Source organism: Peromyscus eremicus, chromosome X, assembly GCF_949786415.1.
Source record: "Peromyscus eremicus chromosome X, PerEre_H2_v1, whole genome shotgun sequence".
Classification (NCBI taxonomy): Eukaryota; Metazoa; Chordata; class Mammalia; order Rodentia; family Cricetidae; genus Peromyscus; species Peromyscus eremicus.
The window spans coordinates 60,617,602-60,632,142 of record NC_081439.1 but is presented as its reverse complement, the minus strand read 5'-3'; the positions used below and the strand labels follow the sequence as shown (position 1 = coordinate 60,632,142).

General features: G+C 41.4%; 1 protein-coding gene across 1 annotated transcript in view; it reads left to right on the top strand.

The window, feature by feature from the left end:
• Window positions 1-702: 702 nt before the first annotated feature.
• Window positions 703-14,541, top strand: part of LOC131898954 (fibronectin type III domain containing protein 3C1-like) — a 54,464-nt gene continuing 40,625 nt past the window's right edge. The window contains exons 1-3 of the mRNA XM_059250258.1: window positions 703-814; window positions 1,576-1,692; window positions 2,039-2,114. Of these exons, the coding sequence (XP_059106241.1) occupies window positions 737-814; window positions 1,576-1,692; window positions 2,039-2,114 (271 nt within the window). The 5' untranslated portion in view covers window positions 703-736. The remainder of the gene's footprint in view (window positions 815-1,575; window positions 1,693-2,038; window positions 2,115-14,541) is intronic.

Below are 14,541 nucleotides of genomic sequence, written 5' to 3'. Positions count from 1 at the left end.
AAATGTCTTTTTACTAAAGGGCTATGTCACAAAACCTACATTTCACGACTTGCCTCACTCCAGAGAGGTTCCCTCTTAAGCATCTCCCCTCTATATCTTGAAAGTAACCACGTTTTCCTTTCTGGTTTTCATTTAAGTGTTTATTTTGTTGCTTGGTGTCATCTATAGATGAAGTATTTCAATCAGGAAAGAAATATAAGTTTAAATGTTTGGATTTAACATTAGGTTTGAGCTGTTTGGTTTAGTGTCCACGACAGCTAAGGCAAATTTCTGTATTTCTAACATAATTAATTAGTTCTTACAGCTACCTTTACAATATAAAATCTTATTTATAATTAATGTCATAAATTGGAAATCAGTTGTTTGAACTGGATGGAAGTGAATCAAATAGCCAATTACTTGTTTAACTAAACCCTTATTCATGGTGTTTAACGAGCTACCTTTGTTTGTCTTCACATGAATGAAGAGAAAACAATCAAGCAGAAACTGCCAGCTCCACACTTGGCTCTGTCATTTATGAAGATCAATGATTACTTTAAATGATGTCTTAACGTAATTCCGCTTAAGTCAAACATTCCTAGAGAAGAAAATTAAGTTGGATTTTCTCAGAAGTATCTTGTCATGTTTTGTCATTTAAAAACATGATTCTGATTACATGTAATTAATCTGTAAGTTTCTGTTTATTTGTTTGTTATAGAAGTATCAATTAATGTGAAAGTCAATCCTTTTAGACTCAATGGAACATCAGCTTGCACCTCTTCTTTCTGAAATACCTCCGACAGTGCCAATTATCAATGGAGATCCCATATACCCTGTAAGAGAAGTTTTGTTTCTTTTTATTTGCACTATAACTGGTTTAAATGTTATGAAATCTGGCATTGGTTTTTATTTAGACTATTTGTCACTTTTATGGTCACTTACTTGGGAAATTTTGTTTGTTTGTTTTATTGTTATTTTGTTTTTTTGTCTTTTCAGCACTGGTTATTTTCTTTGTAGGCCTTTTGAAAATTACTTAAGACATTCAACATTAGCTTATCTTACATAAAATTTCCTTTTGAATTAATTTAGCTGCTTCTTTATACTCTTTTGCACAACTTCAAAGGCCTAGTCCTGTATTGTTAAGTTTCTACTACCTACGGATTCATAGTGTGTATCTTTTGAAATTGTGAGTTTAATGAAGACTAATGTTTCTTCATGCTCATTCAGTTAGGAGTTCAATTATCTAATATTTGAAAGTATTGTATTTGAATAGTAATGACTTCTATGAGTAAGACTGGTTTCTAGAAAGAAAAAGTGTACTTCAGATTTAGCATTTGCCCCTTTAATAGATTCAGTGGAAGGTCTAACATAATATATAATGTAAAAAGATGACGGACTTTTTGTCTCTTGAATTAAAAAAAAAGCAAAGATGGTATGTTAGCATAACAACATGGACAGAAATGATTGAAATATATGCATGTATGAAAACGTCAAAATAATGTTCATTTTTATTAGCAGTGTTTGATAATAAAAAGTTTTATTTCTAAAAATGACAAAAGTAAAATGGTTTTGTAATCAAAATTACATTTTTTTTAGATGGAGAGTTGCTTTCTGGAACCCAACGCCATGGCAGCATATTCTAATTTTTCACAGACCACGACTCAGCCTAAAATATATAACACCTGGCCTTCTTGTCCCCAATACTTGGCTCAAGTATGTCTGAATTTTACCTTCAGATAAATTTTATTTTCTGGGATTTTGTTTATTTGTTTGTAAAGGTTTTGTTCTAGGGGTAGATGCAGAGGAGAATAATGTCTTTCCACCCCAATGCACCTCTTTACTATGACCTTATTAAGCTTTACTTGGGTGGGGGAATGACCTGTTCTTACTAAGGGGTATTGAATTTCTCCTAAATGCCCATTGACCCAATTGTACTCTTCGCCTTGAGGATTTTGAAATCCCCATAATTAGGGGGACTGAATATTATTCAAAAGGATAATAATGACTTTTTCCAAAGATTTACAAAAAAGTGTGTCATTAAATAATTATCTATTTCTAGATTGTATTCGTTCAAGTTAACCCTGGAGAGGTCCTTACCATAAAAGCCGATGATGGGTCCATTCAGCATGTTCAAGGTTTGTTAAAGTAGAATTAGATGTGTGTTGTCTTACAATCAGATCGAGTGAACCTAAATATTGTTGTAAAATTACTAACAATTCAGTAATATCTCTTACCGTTTATGAGTCAGAATACTCAACATATTCCTCATAGGAACTTGGCATCAACAGCACAAGAGCCAATTTTGCTGATCTTTCTAGAAATCTTCAAAACTCACTTTTAAAACATGAACACAAGTTAATTGAAGAATTTTATTCAAAGAAGTCCAGACACTGTAAATAGTGATTGTTACTTACCAGTTTTATTTTTTACTTCCATATGGGAATTTAATCGCTTACCTTACAATATGATCTGTGCTAATGCTTTTAATTCAATAGCAAATCTTTGAAGCAGTTAATGTACTACAGATTAATACAGAGAATTATTTATGTCCATTGAGATGTTTGGCATATTTGTCAGATTGGAGAATATCAAAAGGCAGTAAAAATATCTGCATACATTTTTAATGTTAGCATCAAAATATAAGGCCACAAAAAGGCAAGCTGACATATCAGGATATGTAGGCTACTTTTTATAGAGTTCTATCTATAATATATTTGCAAAATTAAATAACATTTGAATTTTAGTGGCACATATTCTTATTAAAGTTAAATTCAGGTTTATTGAATTTATAAAGCTCAGTATAACTCACGAACAAAATGAAACATAAATTTCTTTTTTTTTTTGATAATTCCAAAAATGGCCTTTCCTCTTAATGGCCTTTCCCGTCTTTTAAAAAGATGCAAATATATACATTCTTTTACTTCATGTATGTACATAATGTATTGTGATCATACTTCCATTGCCCTCTCTTGCTCCCCTCCAACTGATGCCCTTTCTTTTTCCCATCTAGTCTCTCTTCTGTTTTCATGGACGTAGCTGCTTGGTTTTGGTAACCAATTGAGTTTAATTAGGGTTTGTTGCATGAGCATGGACAAAGGGTTTGCTATAGGAGTGTGGGCATCTTAGGAATGGCTACACCACTGAAGAAAATATCTGCCCCTTCCAACCACCATTAACTGCCAATAATTCCTCAAGGGGGGTGTGGGCCGTGTGAACCTCTCCCCTCTAGGAACCGTTAACTGCCTATAAATCTTCAAAGACATATATTCATTCTAATTTTTAAAAAAATGTTGTTAAAAGGTAACATCTCGTGTTAACCACCAATCTCTACAATCTATAGCAACAAAACTAGATATATATTATACAAATATGTATCATACATGTATGAGTGTTTGATCGGTTTTAGAGTGTTCTGCAGATGGAGCCTTCAGAGAGCTCATTCTTTCACATTTCCAACAAATATTTCTTTAATGCCTAGCATGCACCATCTTTGTGCTAAATACCTAGTAATAATGTCCAGGAACAAGGACACACATATAAAGTATTGTATATAGTAATTTTATATAACTATTTTAATTATGCATACACATTTTATTATGTATAAAAACAGAAAAGATCTCAGTTTTAAATAGTCAATGATAAAGTATATTGCTTTGTGTTCAGAGACTTAGTACTAGCTATTTTAAATTAAGATGACTTTCTGGTTTTGTGCTAATTGTTTTATATTCTAAGGTGATTTTGATCTAGTGCTGTGCCGGGAATGACAGTAAAAAGCCAGAGGCCCAGCAAATGTACTTACCAGGCCAGAATAGATACAGAAAAGATTGACTAAATTGGCAGAAATAGATATACAGTGAGCAGTTTGTGACAGAGAAAGTCACCTCCTGAAAGGGAATGGGATTCTTTTATACTGTTAGAGAAAGTTACTTAATCTTACCTCATGTGCCATTTGTGTGGGTCTGTAGTTGGATACATGAGCACGCATCTCACTGTTTCGTTAAGTAGTAAATTGTATAGTGCCAGTCGTTGGGAGGTTGGCCATTTAGAAAAAGGGATCATAGATTCTTAAGAGTTATAAGGCTTCTTAGCAGGGCGGTGGTGGTGCACACCTTTAATCCCAGTACTTGGGAGGCAAAGGAAGGCGAATCTCTGTGAGTTCAAGGCCAGCCTGGGCTACAGAGCAGTTCTAGGACAGCCTGTGTGGAGAAAAAAAAAAGGAATTATTAGGCTTTAAAACAGGATGTAGTCATATGCCTTTAATTCCAGCACTTGGGAGGCAGAGACAGGAGGATCTCTGTGAGTTCAAGGCTAGCCTGGTCTACAGATAAAGTTCCAGGGCACCCAGGGATAAATAGAAAGACACTGTCTCAAGAAAAAGAATTATTAGGCTTTAAATATTTGTATAAGGCTTCACAAGGCACTGTGGTCAGGCTCCAATTAGTGAGGGGCTGATTGCTAAAATGTGAGGTGTTTGCTTTTGTTCTTAGCCTTTTTATCTCTAAAGTTGCTTCCTGATAGAGCAGCAAGGTCACTTGATTGACAAGGGGCAAAGATCATCTTCTGGAGCTTCTTCAGAGCTCAGACAGGTTAGAAGAGTGGACCTTATTGATGTTGCTGGTGATGCATAGAAGGTTTAAGAGGCGTGCTGGAAGGGAAGGAGAGAATGAGTATCTCAAGAGGGTGAAGACCTAACTGTAATATCAACTTGGAGATTGCGAAGTCGTTGACTGGGGAAACAGGCACTGATGTCAGTGGTAATGTAATGGCCCTGCAACACTGCCATGGGAGCTTAATGGCCTTTAATATGGAAAATACCAACCATACCAGAAGGTTAAGTAAGAAAAGACAGAAAGACAAACAGACAGACAGAGAGAAGTTACGTCAGTGAATGATCCCAGGAGAAGAAAGCCAGCTCCTGTGTCTTCCCTGTGAGCAATCCCTCAGAGGTTATTGCCCTTAAGTCAGATGCCTGCTCTTTTAGTCTTATAACTGTATCTTGTACTATTCCTACTTGATTAGCATATACATGACATTTCTGTCCCAGGGTCAGGCAGGTACTCTTTGGACTACTGTAAGCAATACTACAGATGCAGAAGAGTCTTTGGAAAATTAAACTGGTCTTGAAGGGCCTTGGGGGCTGCTGAGATGTGGACTAGTCCCATAGGCTAATTTGGCCAAGTATGTTAAGCATTAGAAGCCCATGTGAGTATTCTTATTCTGGTACCTATGCCTGCCAGAGTGACTCATCCCACTAAGAAAGGTATCAGTTAAAAAGCCCTTCTAGATCACGAGGTTCCAAAGGAGGGTACATGGAGGAGCTGGTTGAAAGGAGTAATTTGGATATCAGGAGCAGTGAAGGCACTGGTCCAGGTATCAGATGAATTAACCAGAAGACAAGAGACATTAGTTCTACATGGGAAGAAAAGAAAGCCACTGAGGAATTAAGGCACATGGTGATGACTAGATAGAAAAGTGAGTGAGTAGGACATTTTAAAAGGAGGAAGTTGAGGCATGAAAGAAAGGAGTAAAAATGGAGGGCGTGAGTCAAGGTAAGTGATAACTTCAGTCCAAGAATAGTTTAAGAAATCTCCCTAAGGACCACAAGATGGCTCTGAAGGAAAAAGTTCCTGCCATGCAAACCCGAGAACCTGAGTTTAGTTCGCAGAACCCACCAACAAGGAAAGAACTGACCTCTGAAATTGTTCTCACACCTCCATCAAGGCATGCCTGCACTCACACATACACATTTCATTCACACTCATAAAATACATACATACACACTTACTTACTTACTTACTTACTTACTTACTTACTTACTTACTTACTTAGAAATCTCTCTGAAGGAAAAAGTCTAATATGAGTTCCTTAAACTGAGTTGGGTCTTGTAGAAAGAATATCAAGGGAATATGTGGAAAGAACTTGTAAAAATTATATCATAAAGCTCAGAAAAGCGAGAGAAAGAGAACTAGCTATCATTGGGATCTAGAGGGCATTAAGGGTCTGTTTATTTCACATGGGTCTTACTATGAGAGGAATCAGAGGTCTCTAAGAGGCTCATGGAAGCAGGCCTTTTGAGCTTCTGGGGGTGGAACAATATTCACTCTGGACAGATGAAGCTTGTGAAATATGCCTTATTAGACTGACTGCTTTTGCAGACATGAGTAACACTTGATAAAATCTGGTCCAAACAACTTCAGGAGGTCTTTTAAAATGTGGCATGGTCTGTAAGATAAGATAGGCTCAACCCCCTGGGTTAGTGTGAGAAATGGTCATCAATTTATAAAAAGAGTACTAGAGACTAAGCAGTGTGAAAGCTGGTTTATTCAGGGACTTGCAAATCGGAGCATCAGCCTGGAGTGGCAGGTTTGCCGGTTCAGCAAGAAAGCAGTCTTTATAGCCCTAACACAGGCCCCTTCCTTCCTTTCCCCTTGGCTGAGTAATCAGGAGGGTGCAAACTTACACATCATCTATGTGTACATTTCCCTCTGCTACTTAGCATTCGTCTTTTTCTCAACCAAAAACGTGGGGATTCATCTCAACATTTTACATCTTGTTTATTTTAAAACTTATCAGATGCATGACCTTGTTATGCTTGTGGCTTGATGGTTAGTAATTTTCTGTTTTAAACATCTAGTTTGGGTGTCTGGGGTAAGCGTAGCAAAGTGCAGATTAGGGGACGCAAATGCCTAGACTAACAGACTCTAGCAGGGATCCAGTGTTTTCTGTTTATCTGAATTTCAACCAATACTGGCTCAAGGCAGTTTAGAAAATTTTGTTTTGACCTTTTTTTTTCTTACTTTTTATAAGCTAGTATGAGGGGATAATACCAAAAAAGGTTAGGACAGGCTTGAGCTGTACTTACCTTGGCCAGCCCAGCTCCAGTGGTATAGGTAATGTGACTTAACATACACCAGGTCTGCCTCAAGGGACCACTTTGAAGAGGCTGAGATAATGATACCGTCTAGGGGTTCTACTTATTAAAAAATTGAAAAGCGGCAAAGAAGTGCTACCAAAAATCTTGGGGAGTCTCAGGAGAGCCATCACATAATACTGAGGAAATGGGGGCCCTCTCTTGGGATTCTTAGTCTCATTAACAATAATAATATAAGAACACACAACCGGAAGCTCAAGGGCAATTTATTAGAGGTTAAAGGGAATTTTTTTTTTGAGCAATGTATTCTGATCACATTTTTTCCTCCCCAAACTTCTCCCAGATACTCTCCACCTCCCCGCCCACTCTGAGTCCTATTGGAAATGAAAACTGAGCCTTTATCGGATTGTAGAGACTGGGAGAACCCAAAGCAAAGAATGATGTGCTCTATGAGGACAGCGGCTACCACTAAAGCCCTGTCTGTTTCAATGGGAAATGTTTCTAGCCATTTGGTGAAAAGACACAACTAACTAGTAGATATTTGAATCTCTTGCATGGGGACATGCAAGCAAAATATATTCACCAATCCCCACCCCAGACATAGTTCTTCTATGCTGGACAGTGTATAAAAGGGGAGGAGTCAGGAACCTTCAGTATTGGCCTGACAACAAGAAAGACAAGCTTTAGAAACAGATACCAAGGTGTTGCTATGTCTGTGAACAGAGCCTCAATTGGAAAATAAAGGCTTTTAGCATATATATATGAAAATTCTCAAAGATCTTTCATCAGAGGGATCCAGCAAGTAAAAGTTTGGAGGTGGGCTTGGAACTCTGTCTGGAGTGTTTGTAAAGCCCTGACCTAAAGTCTCTTGGATCTCCTGGGGGCATGTTGTTGGATGTGAGAGAATAGGATTGGGAACTAAAGCAACCTGGAGTGGAAGGTGTGCTGCCTGTTAAGCCTGTTCTTCTGCTCAATGGTTTCCCTAAGAAATGTCAGGGTGTTCTTTTTTTTTAGACAGGGTCTCACTATGTAGATAATGGTCTTTTTGATGGGCCTTGCCATGTATAAAGGTCAGCTGGGTTGTGTAGTTGGAAGATTTCCTGTGTCCCACCCAGCCTGCGGTTGGGACAAAACTTTCTCACCTGTGACCCATAGCCACTTATAAAATAATCACTCAGAAGCTTATATTAATTATGAACTGGATGGCCTATGGCTCAAGCTTCTTGCTAGCTAGCTCTTATAACTTAACCCATTTCTATTAATCTATGAGTTGCTACATTGCCTTGGCATTACCAGTCTGCTGGTGTTTTGCTGCCCCTTGGGTGGTGGCTGGCGTCTCGCTCCCTCCACCCTTTCTTCTCTCTGTCTCTCTGCTTGAATTTCCCAACTGACTGTAAGCTTTCTTGCCATAGGCCAAAACAGCTTTATTTACTAACCAATGGGAACAGCATATATTCACAACAGTACAGAAAGACATCCCTCAGCAAGGTTGGAAGCCAGATGGCTTCAAGTAGGACCAAAGTCTTAGGGGCATGTTTAGTGGGGGTATTCTGAGCAGTGAGGAGGCCCCTTTCTCTTCAGGTCCCTCGTGAGTGTTGATCACATGGAAAGCATAGGCAAAATCTGCGTAAAAGTTATCTCCTCTCTGCTCCCAGCTGGAGAGCCTTAGTGAAGGCCATTAGTTCTGGAATTATCTGGAAGGGGCCCAGATTCTGTGACTTCTGTAAGACTCACTACTACATACCCTGAAAGCTTTTTGTCCTGCCTCCATAAAACTACCGCTGTACTTGAACCAGGTATCTTCCAGATGAGAGAGAGAGGAGTCCTGTAGATCCAGTCTAGCACTGTAGAGAAAGTCAGTTATTTCCACACAGGTTTGCTGGAGAAGCTTGTCAGGCTTGCGGTTAATGGCTATTTGGGCGGGGGGGGGGGGGGGAGTAATGGATTAGGATTTTTTGCCACTGTTTTTACAGTAAGCGCTGCAGTTTATAATAGAACAATCTGGTGCTTGCTGGTTCTGTCTGATCCCCAGTGGAAAACTCTTGAGTTGAGATTTTTCAAGGCTCTAGTTTGGCCTGTGAATCATCATGCTCTGCCACAGGGTTAATTGAGAGGTCTTCCAAACTAAGAGAGCCATTGGTGCCAATGCCCTGAGGTAAAGGCAGTAGCTCTATGCCACCAGGCTTGGAAAGATGAGCAGTTGGGCACCAAGAGACCCCAAAGCCTTTGTTGAAATTCCCACTGCTACTCCATTTTGTTCATGCGTATGCAAAGAAAAGATGTTTTGGTAAGAACTGTCAGAGCTAATGCTGGGTAGGAGGTAAGTGTCTGCTTTAGGAGGTCTAGGGTTCATGTCATTTCAGGGGTCCAATCTAATTGATCTTCCTCTGGTTCCCTCAAGTCTTCATAGAGAGGTTTAGCTATCAGATCAAACTGGGAAATCCAGATTCTGTAAAATCCTACCATTTCTAAGAAGATCCTTAGCTGTTCTGTGGCTGGAGTGCCCATAGTTAAAACAAGATGGTTTCGGTAACTAGGAAGACTGCTTGTGCTGTTAGTGTAAGGCCAAGGTCTGGGCCTTTCAAAGAGAAGCCTTCTAGCCATGTGAAGACAGTTTTTGAAGAGTTAGGACAGTGTTTGGATCTGAACTGGATTTATCTGAGTTACAGATTAATATCCACATACTAAAGGAGGTTACTCCTTGGGAGAAAATTCAAAGAGGAAAGGTCTCTGTAGAGACCTGAAAGATAGTGCTATCCCAAAAGTCCTGAGGTAAGACTGTCGAGGAAGTTGGGTGGAGGGATCCTGCCATTCTAATGTAAACAGGAGCTGAGAGTTTGGATAGATAGCAGTACAAAGGAAGGCATCCTTAAAGTCTAACACTTTGAACCAGAAGATAGTAGAGGGTGTCTGTTCTATGGGAATGTGAGGATTTGAAACCATGGCATGGATCAGAATGTAAACAGGAGCTGAGTTTGGATAGATAGCAGTACAAAGGAAGGCGTCCTTAAAGTCTAACACTGGGAACCAGAAGATAGTAGAGGGTGTCTGTTCTATGGGAATGTGAGGATTTGAAACCATGGCATGGATCAGAACCACAGCCTCATTTATAGTCCTCAAATCTTGGGCTGTTCTGTAGTACCCATTTGACTTCTCTACTGCCCAGACATGGGTATAGCATGAACAGTTACAAGGGTAGTAAGTAGCCCAGTAGCACAGAATTTATCAATGAGAGCCTATAAGTCTTTCCCTACTTTGGTCTTTAAAGATATTGGAACATTCCAGAAAAGCTGTTACGATTCTTAAGGACAAATCTAATAAGAGTGGCTGTTAAGGGAGTATTCAAGAATGGAGGTATTGCAGACTTTGGGTGGAACTTTTGTATGATGTAAGCATCTACTTTGGAGAATATATGGAGGACCTTTGAGGCCCCAAACAGCAACCAGGACAGGAGACGCAGTGTTAAGAAAGCCATAGAGCCTCTGGAGACTTAATTGGATCTGAAGTTTAAACATTATGTCCCTGCCTAGGAAGGGGAGGGAGTAGCTGGGTAGGACCAGGAAAAAAATGAGTGAAAAGTTGTTTGCCTATCATACAAGTTTAAAAGGTTATAAAGCAGGCTTGCCATTAACATCAGTGAGGAGAACCTGAGCCCAAAATGTCAAGCCTGAGAAGGTAATCAAGACACAAAATTTCAGCCAGGCAATGGTGGCTCTCATACCTTTAGTCTCAGAACTTGGGAGGCAGAGGCACGAGGATTTTGGTGAGTTTGAGGCCAGCCTGGTCTACAAAGTGAGTTCCAGGACAACCAGGACTATGTAGAGAGACCCTGTCTCTAAAGCCAAAAGACACAAAATTTCACATTATTGATAATGAATTATTTTCATCTCTGCCAGTTCTGGAGCTGCTAAAGGCTCATCCATAAAGGTGGAGAATACAAAATTCTCTACATCCCTAGGGTCTATCTTAGTCTATTACTGTGAAGAGACACCATGACCAAGGCAACTTATAAAAGAAGTTTAATTTAATTTGAGGCTTGCTTACACTTTCAAAGAGTGAGTCCTTGACCATCATGGTGGGGAGCATGGCAGCAGGTAGGCAGGCATAACAGTGGAGGAGTAACCAGGAACTTACATCCCCAAAAATTGCAGGCAGAGAGAGACTGGGCTTGGCTTGAGCTTTTGAAACCTCAAAGCCCACCCAGCAATACACCTCCTCAACAATGCCACACCTACTCCAGGACCACACCTCCTAATCATTCCTGATTCATTCCTGATAGTCCACCAACTGGGAACCAAACATTCAAATATATAAGCCTATGGGGACATTCTCATTCAAACCACCACAGAGCCTCATCAGTCCTTAAGGAGAGAGCTCCCTCTTTCCTTACTGATCTCCTCATAGTCCAGGAAGAAAGAGGGAGAAGAAAAGCAAAACAAGCGGCAAACGCACAGTGGTAGGGAGAGGTCTGTGTCTACATAAACCTGAGAAGGGCTCTCATTAGAGGAAGGAAGAGAGCAAGCTTTGCTTACAGGTTAGAATTTCTATCAAAGCTGAAGAAAGGAGTGAGGTCAGCTTGTAGCAGGGAGTAGTCATGCTTGAACTAGCATTGCAGGAATAATATTAATGGTGTTGATTTGAGAAAATTGACTATGGGAAGTTGAAACTGCTGACCACAGAAAGGCTGTTCAAGCTGGATGCAATCACAGGAAGAGGGGGCATTCAAGCTGGAGTAAGGTTTATAGTGAGGAAGGGGCTGGAGTGGAGTGGCTTCCAAGTCATACTCTTGATCTCTTTCTTAATTCAGGCCGTATGGCCACAAAGGAAGATTGGGTGGTATTACTTTTGCTCTGCTTCCTGCAGAAGGCCATCAGTCAGGCCTGAAGGAGAATACCTTTGACTTGTTCCTGAGAGGTTGCTCAAGACCTTGTGACTCCCAAGGTTGCTAGGGAGAGGATCATCTGCACAGCCAGGTGTGTCCTGACAGAGGTCAAGATCCAGATTGGGGTGTGTACATCAGAAGAGAAGAGTGAGATTGTGGGGTTACAGGAATGTCCAATTCTTCATGAGGCACACGCAAGTCCAGGAGCCACAAATCCAGAAGAGGTCCATAGTGTATGCCAGGCAGGGGAAAGGTTAAAGCAGAATATCCGGGAGAGCTTCCCTGGGTGTTCGCAGTTTGGTGTTAGAGTGTGCCAGAGAGAGATGGAGTGTCCAAAGGCTAGGGCTATGACAGGCTGCATAGAGGTCGCATGACAGTCTGAAGGGGACTCCTCCAAGGTTAAGTTGAAGGTACTGAATTTTAGAATTTCAGGATCTCAGAGAAATTGTAAGAATCAAATATCAGGTGGAGATGGAGTTGGAGAGGGACAGAGGGGGACTAGGGGTGTGAAAAGTAGGACATGGAGAAGAGAACTCAGGATGGTGACCTCTTCGCTGGAAGCCAAGGCTTTGGTCTCTGGTTGCCAAAAAGTGGACAATTCAATTAGTCTAAGGAGTACACCAGACTGAAGAGAAAGGTGTGTTGGTGTGGTAGAGGGGGAAGTGTAGTTAACTTGTAGTTGCACAGAGAGGAGCCAAGGCTGTGGAGAAAGGAAATGCAAGACCAGGCAAAGGGCTTTTTGACAGAAGTCATGTAGATGACAGAGTGTGTAGATCATTAAATCACCCAGATATCTCACCAAAGGGAGTAATGAAGGCCAGTGAGTGAAGGGGCTTGCTCTCTAGTGGCAAGATTGCTCTCCTGATTACCAGCCTTGTGCTGTCCTCCGCCCATACATTCACCGCGTGTAGAGCACAGAGGCCCACTTTTCAGTTTGTAGAGAGAGAAGTAGAGACCACCAAGGGTGACTTGGCAGGCCAGGCAAAGGGCCTTTGGTATGGCCTCCTGAAGAGATGTTGAGGGGGTTGTAGGCAGGTAAAACAATCTCTGGAAATTAATTATAGTAGCCTGATTGCAGAAGTCTTTGCCTCAACTCCAGCCATCCCATGCACATAAAAATCGATTTCAGGGCTTTTCTACTGGGCGTGGTGCAGTTCCCCTGTTGAGGAAAGCCAAGCAGATATGAGGCAGGAAAGCCCGATCTGCTACCAGGAAAGGTGAACATAATCCCAACATGAGGAGAACAGGGAGGAGTTAGGGGATTTCACGGGATTGGTGGGTAGTAAGACAGTCTGGTTGAAGTATGGAAGTAAGGACCCCTGTCTGAGGGGGAGGGAGGGAAGTAAGAGGATGGACAGATTAGGAAGTGGATCAGAGAGGATGCCATCAGCCCTCCTTGCCCTCTGGGATGCAGCTGAGGCATACCAGGCGGTTCTTTTGGTCAGGTACCAGTAGGGCTCCTGAAATTCAAGCTCTGGTTGAATTTCTGCCTGTGTGATGGAGTGAGGTGGGGGAGAGGAGAAAAGTTATGTGTGCAAAAGAAAGAGATAGTGTGGAATATCCCGGCCCTAGACTGCTAGGACAACCCAGAGATGGGCCATTCAGTTCCCCAGGGTGACAGAGCCTTTGTCTGTCTTATGGCCTTTGCAGTGGATGATAGCATCCCTTTGAGGCAATATGGATGCTTTGAGGAGGAGGGGGAACGCCTCTCATTGATGACAGTGGTGGCCTTTGGTGTAAGGAAACACGATTCTCTCCAAATCTAGGAGATGGATTGAATGATGCTGTAGGTACATACAGAGTCAGGATAGAGGATGACTGCAGCATTCCAGGCTGAGGGTAGGACCCTGGTGAGTACAGTGAGCTCTGCCTGCTGAGGAATGGTCTAAGGAAGGAGGAAGCTTGCCTCCTCCACTCACTAAGAATGGAAGCAGTTGAGAGTCTCATGATACCACTCAACAATGGGAACCCAACAAGGGGGGTCCTTGAGGGTGCTACCCTCAATCAACTTATCCAGGGTCCCAGGAATGGGAGTGGTATTGAGCTGGTGAAAAACCTTAAGGGTCTCATCTCCTGTCTTGAAGTAATCATGAGGTACGTGTGGGTCACAGAAAGGGTGTTGTTTGTAGCTGGGAACAGAGTGTCATGGATACTGGAGGGCAGGGCTGTCCAGAGGCTGCAGGGTAGAGCAAGCTGATGTGATTAGACTCAAGGCAAAGCAGGAACTAGAGGAGACGACAGGAAAAAACAGACTGATGAGTGATAGTTTGAAGGCTGTGGAGAACAGAACTTGCCTGAAGTTAGAGACAGAAGGCGCCAGGTGACATGTGTCATCAGTTTGTTTACAGAAATAGGCTACAGGTTGGAGCTAATTACAGCTGTTGGGCTAGAAGAACTCAGACCTGGTTGCACGTACTGAAGAGGTAAAGGTGGAAAAGGTGGAATAAGTTGGTAGCCCCAAAGCAGGAGGTCCAGGAAGATTCAGCTTCAGGATTGTAGAGGCTTTATGTATTTCTACATTAGAAATCAAGTGACCCTTGAAATCACCATTTGATGTAGTATAAGAGGGTTCTGAGATAATAGCAATGATGGGGACACAACTGGCAGTATCTTATGAGACCTAAAAATAAAAGAAGATCCTTCTTAGTATTAGATAAATGGGTTGGGCTAATGTCCTCCTTCCAAGAAGCAGAAATTGTGTGGCATATGGGGGTGATTTTCACACCCAAATGGGAGGATCTGGGATTGGATCAGCTGAACCTTCTTTCTAGAGACTTGATACTGAAGGTTGGCTAGGAAATTGAGTAGG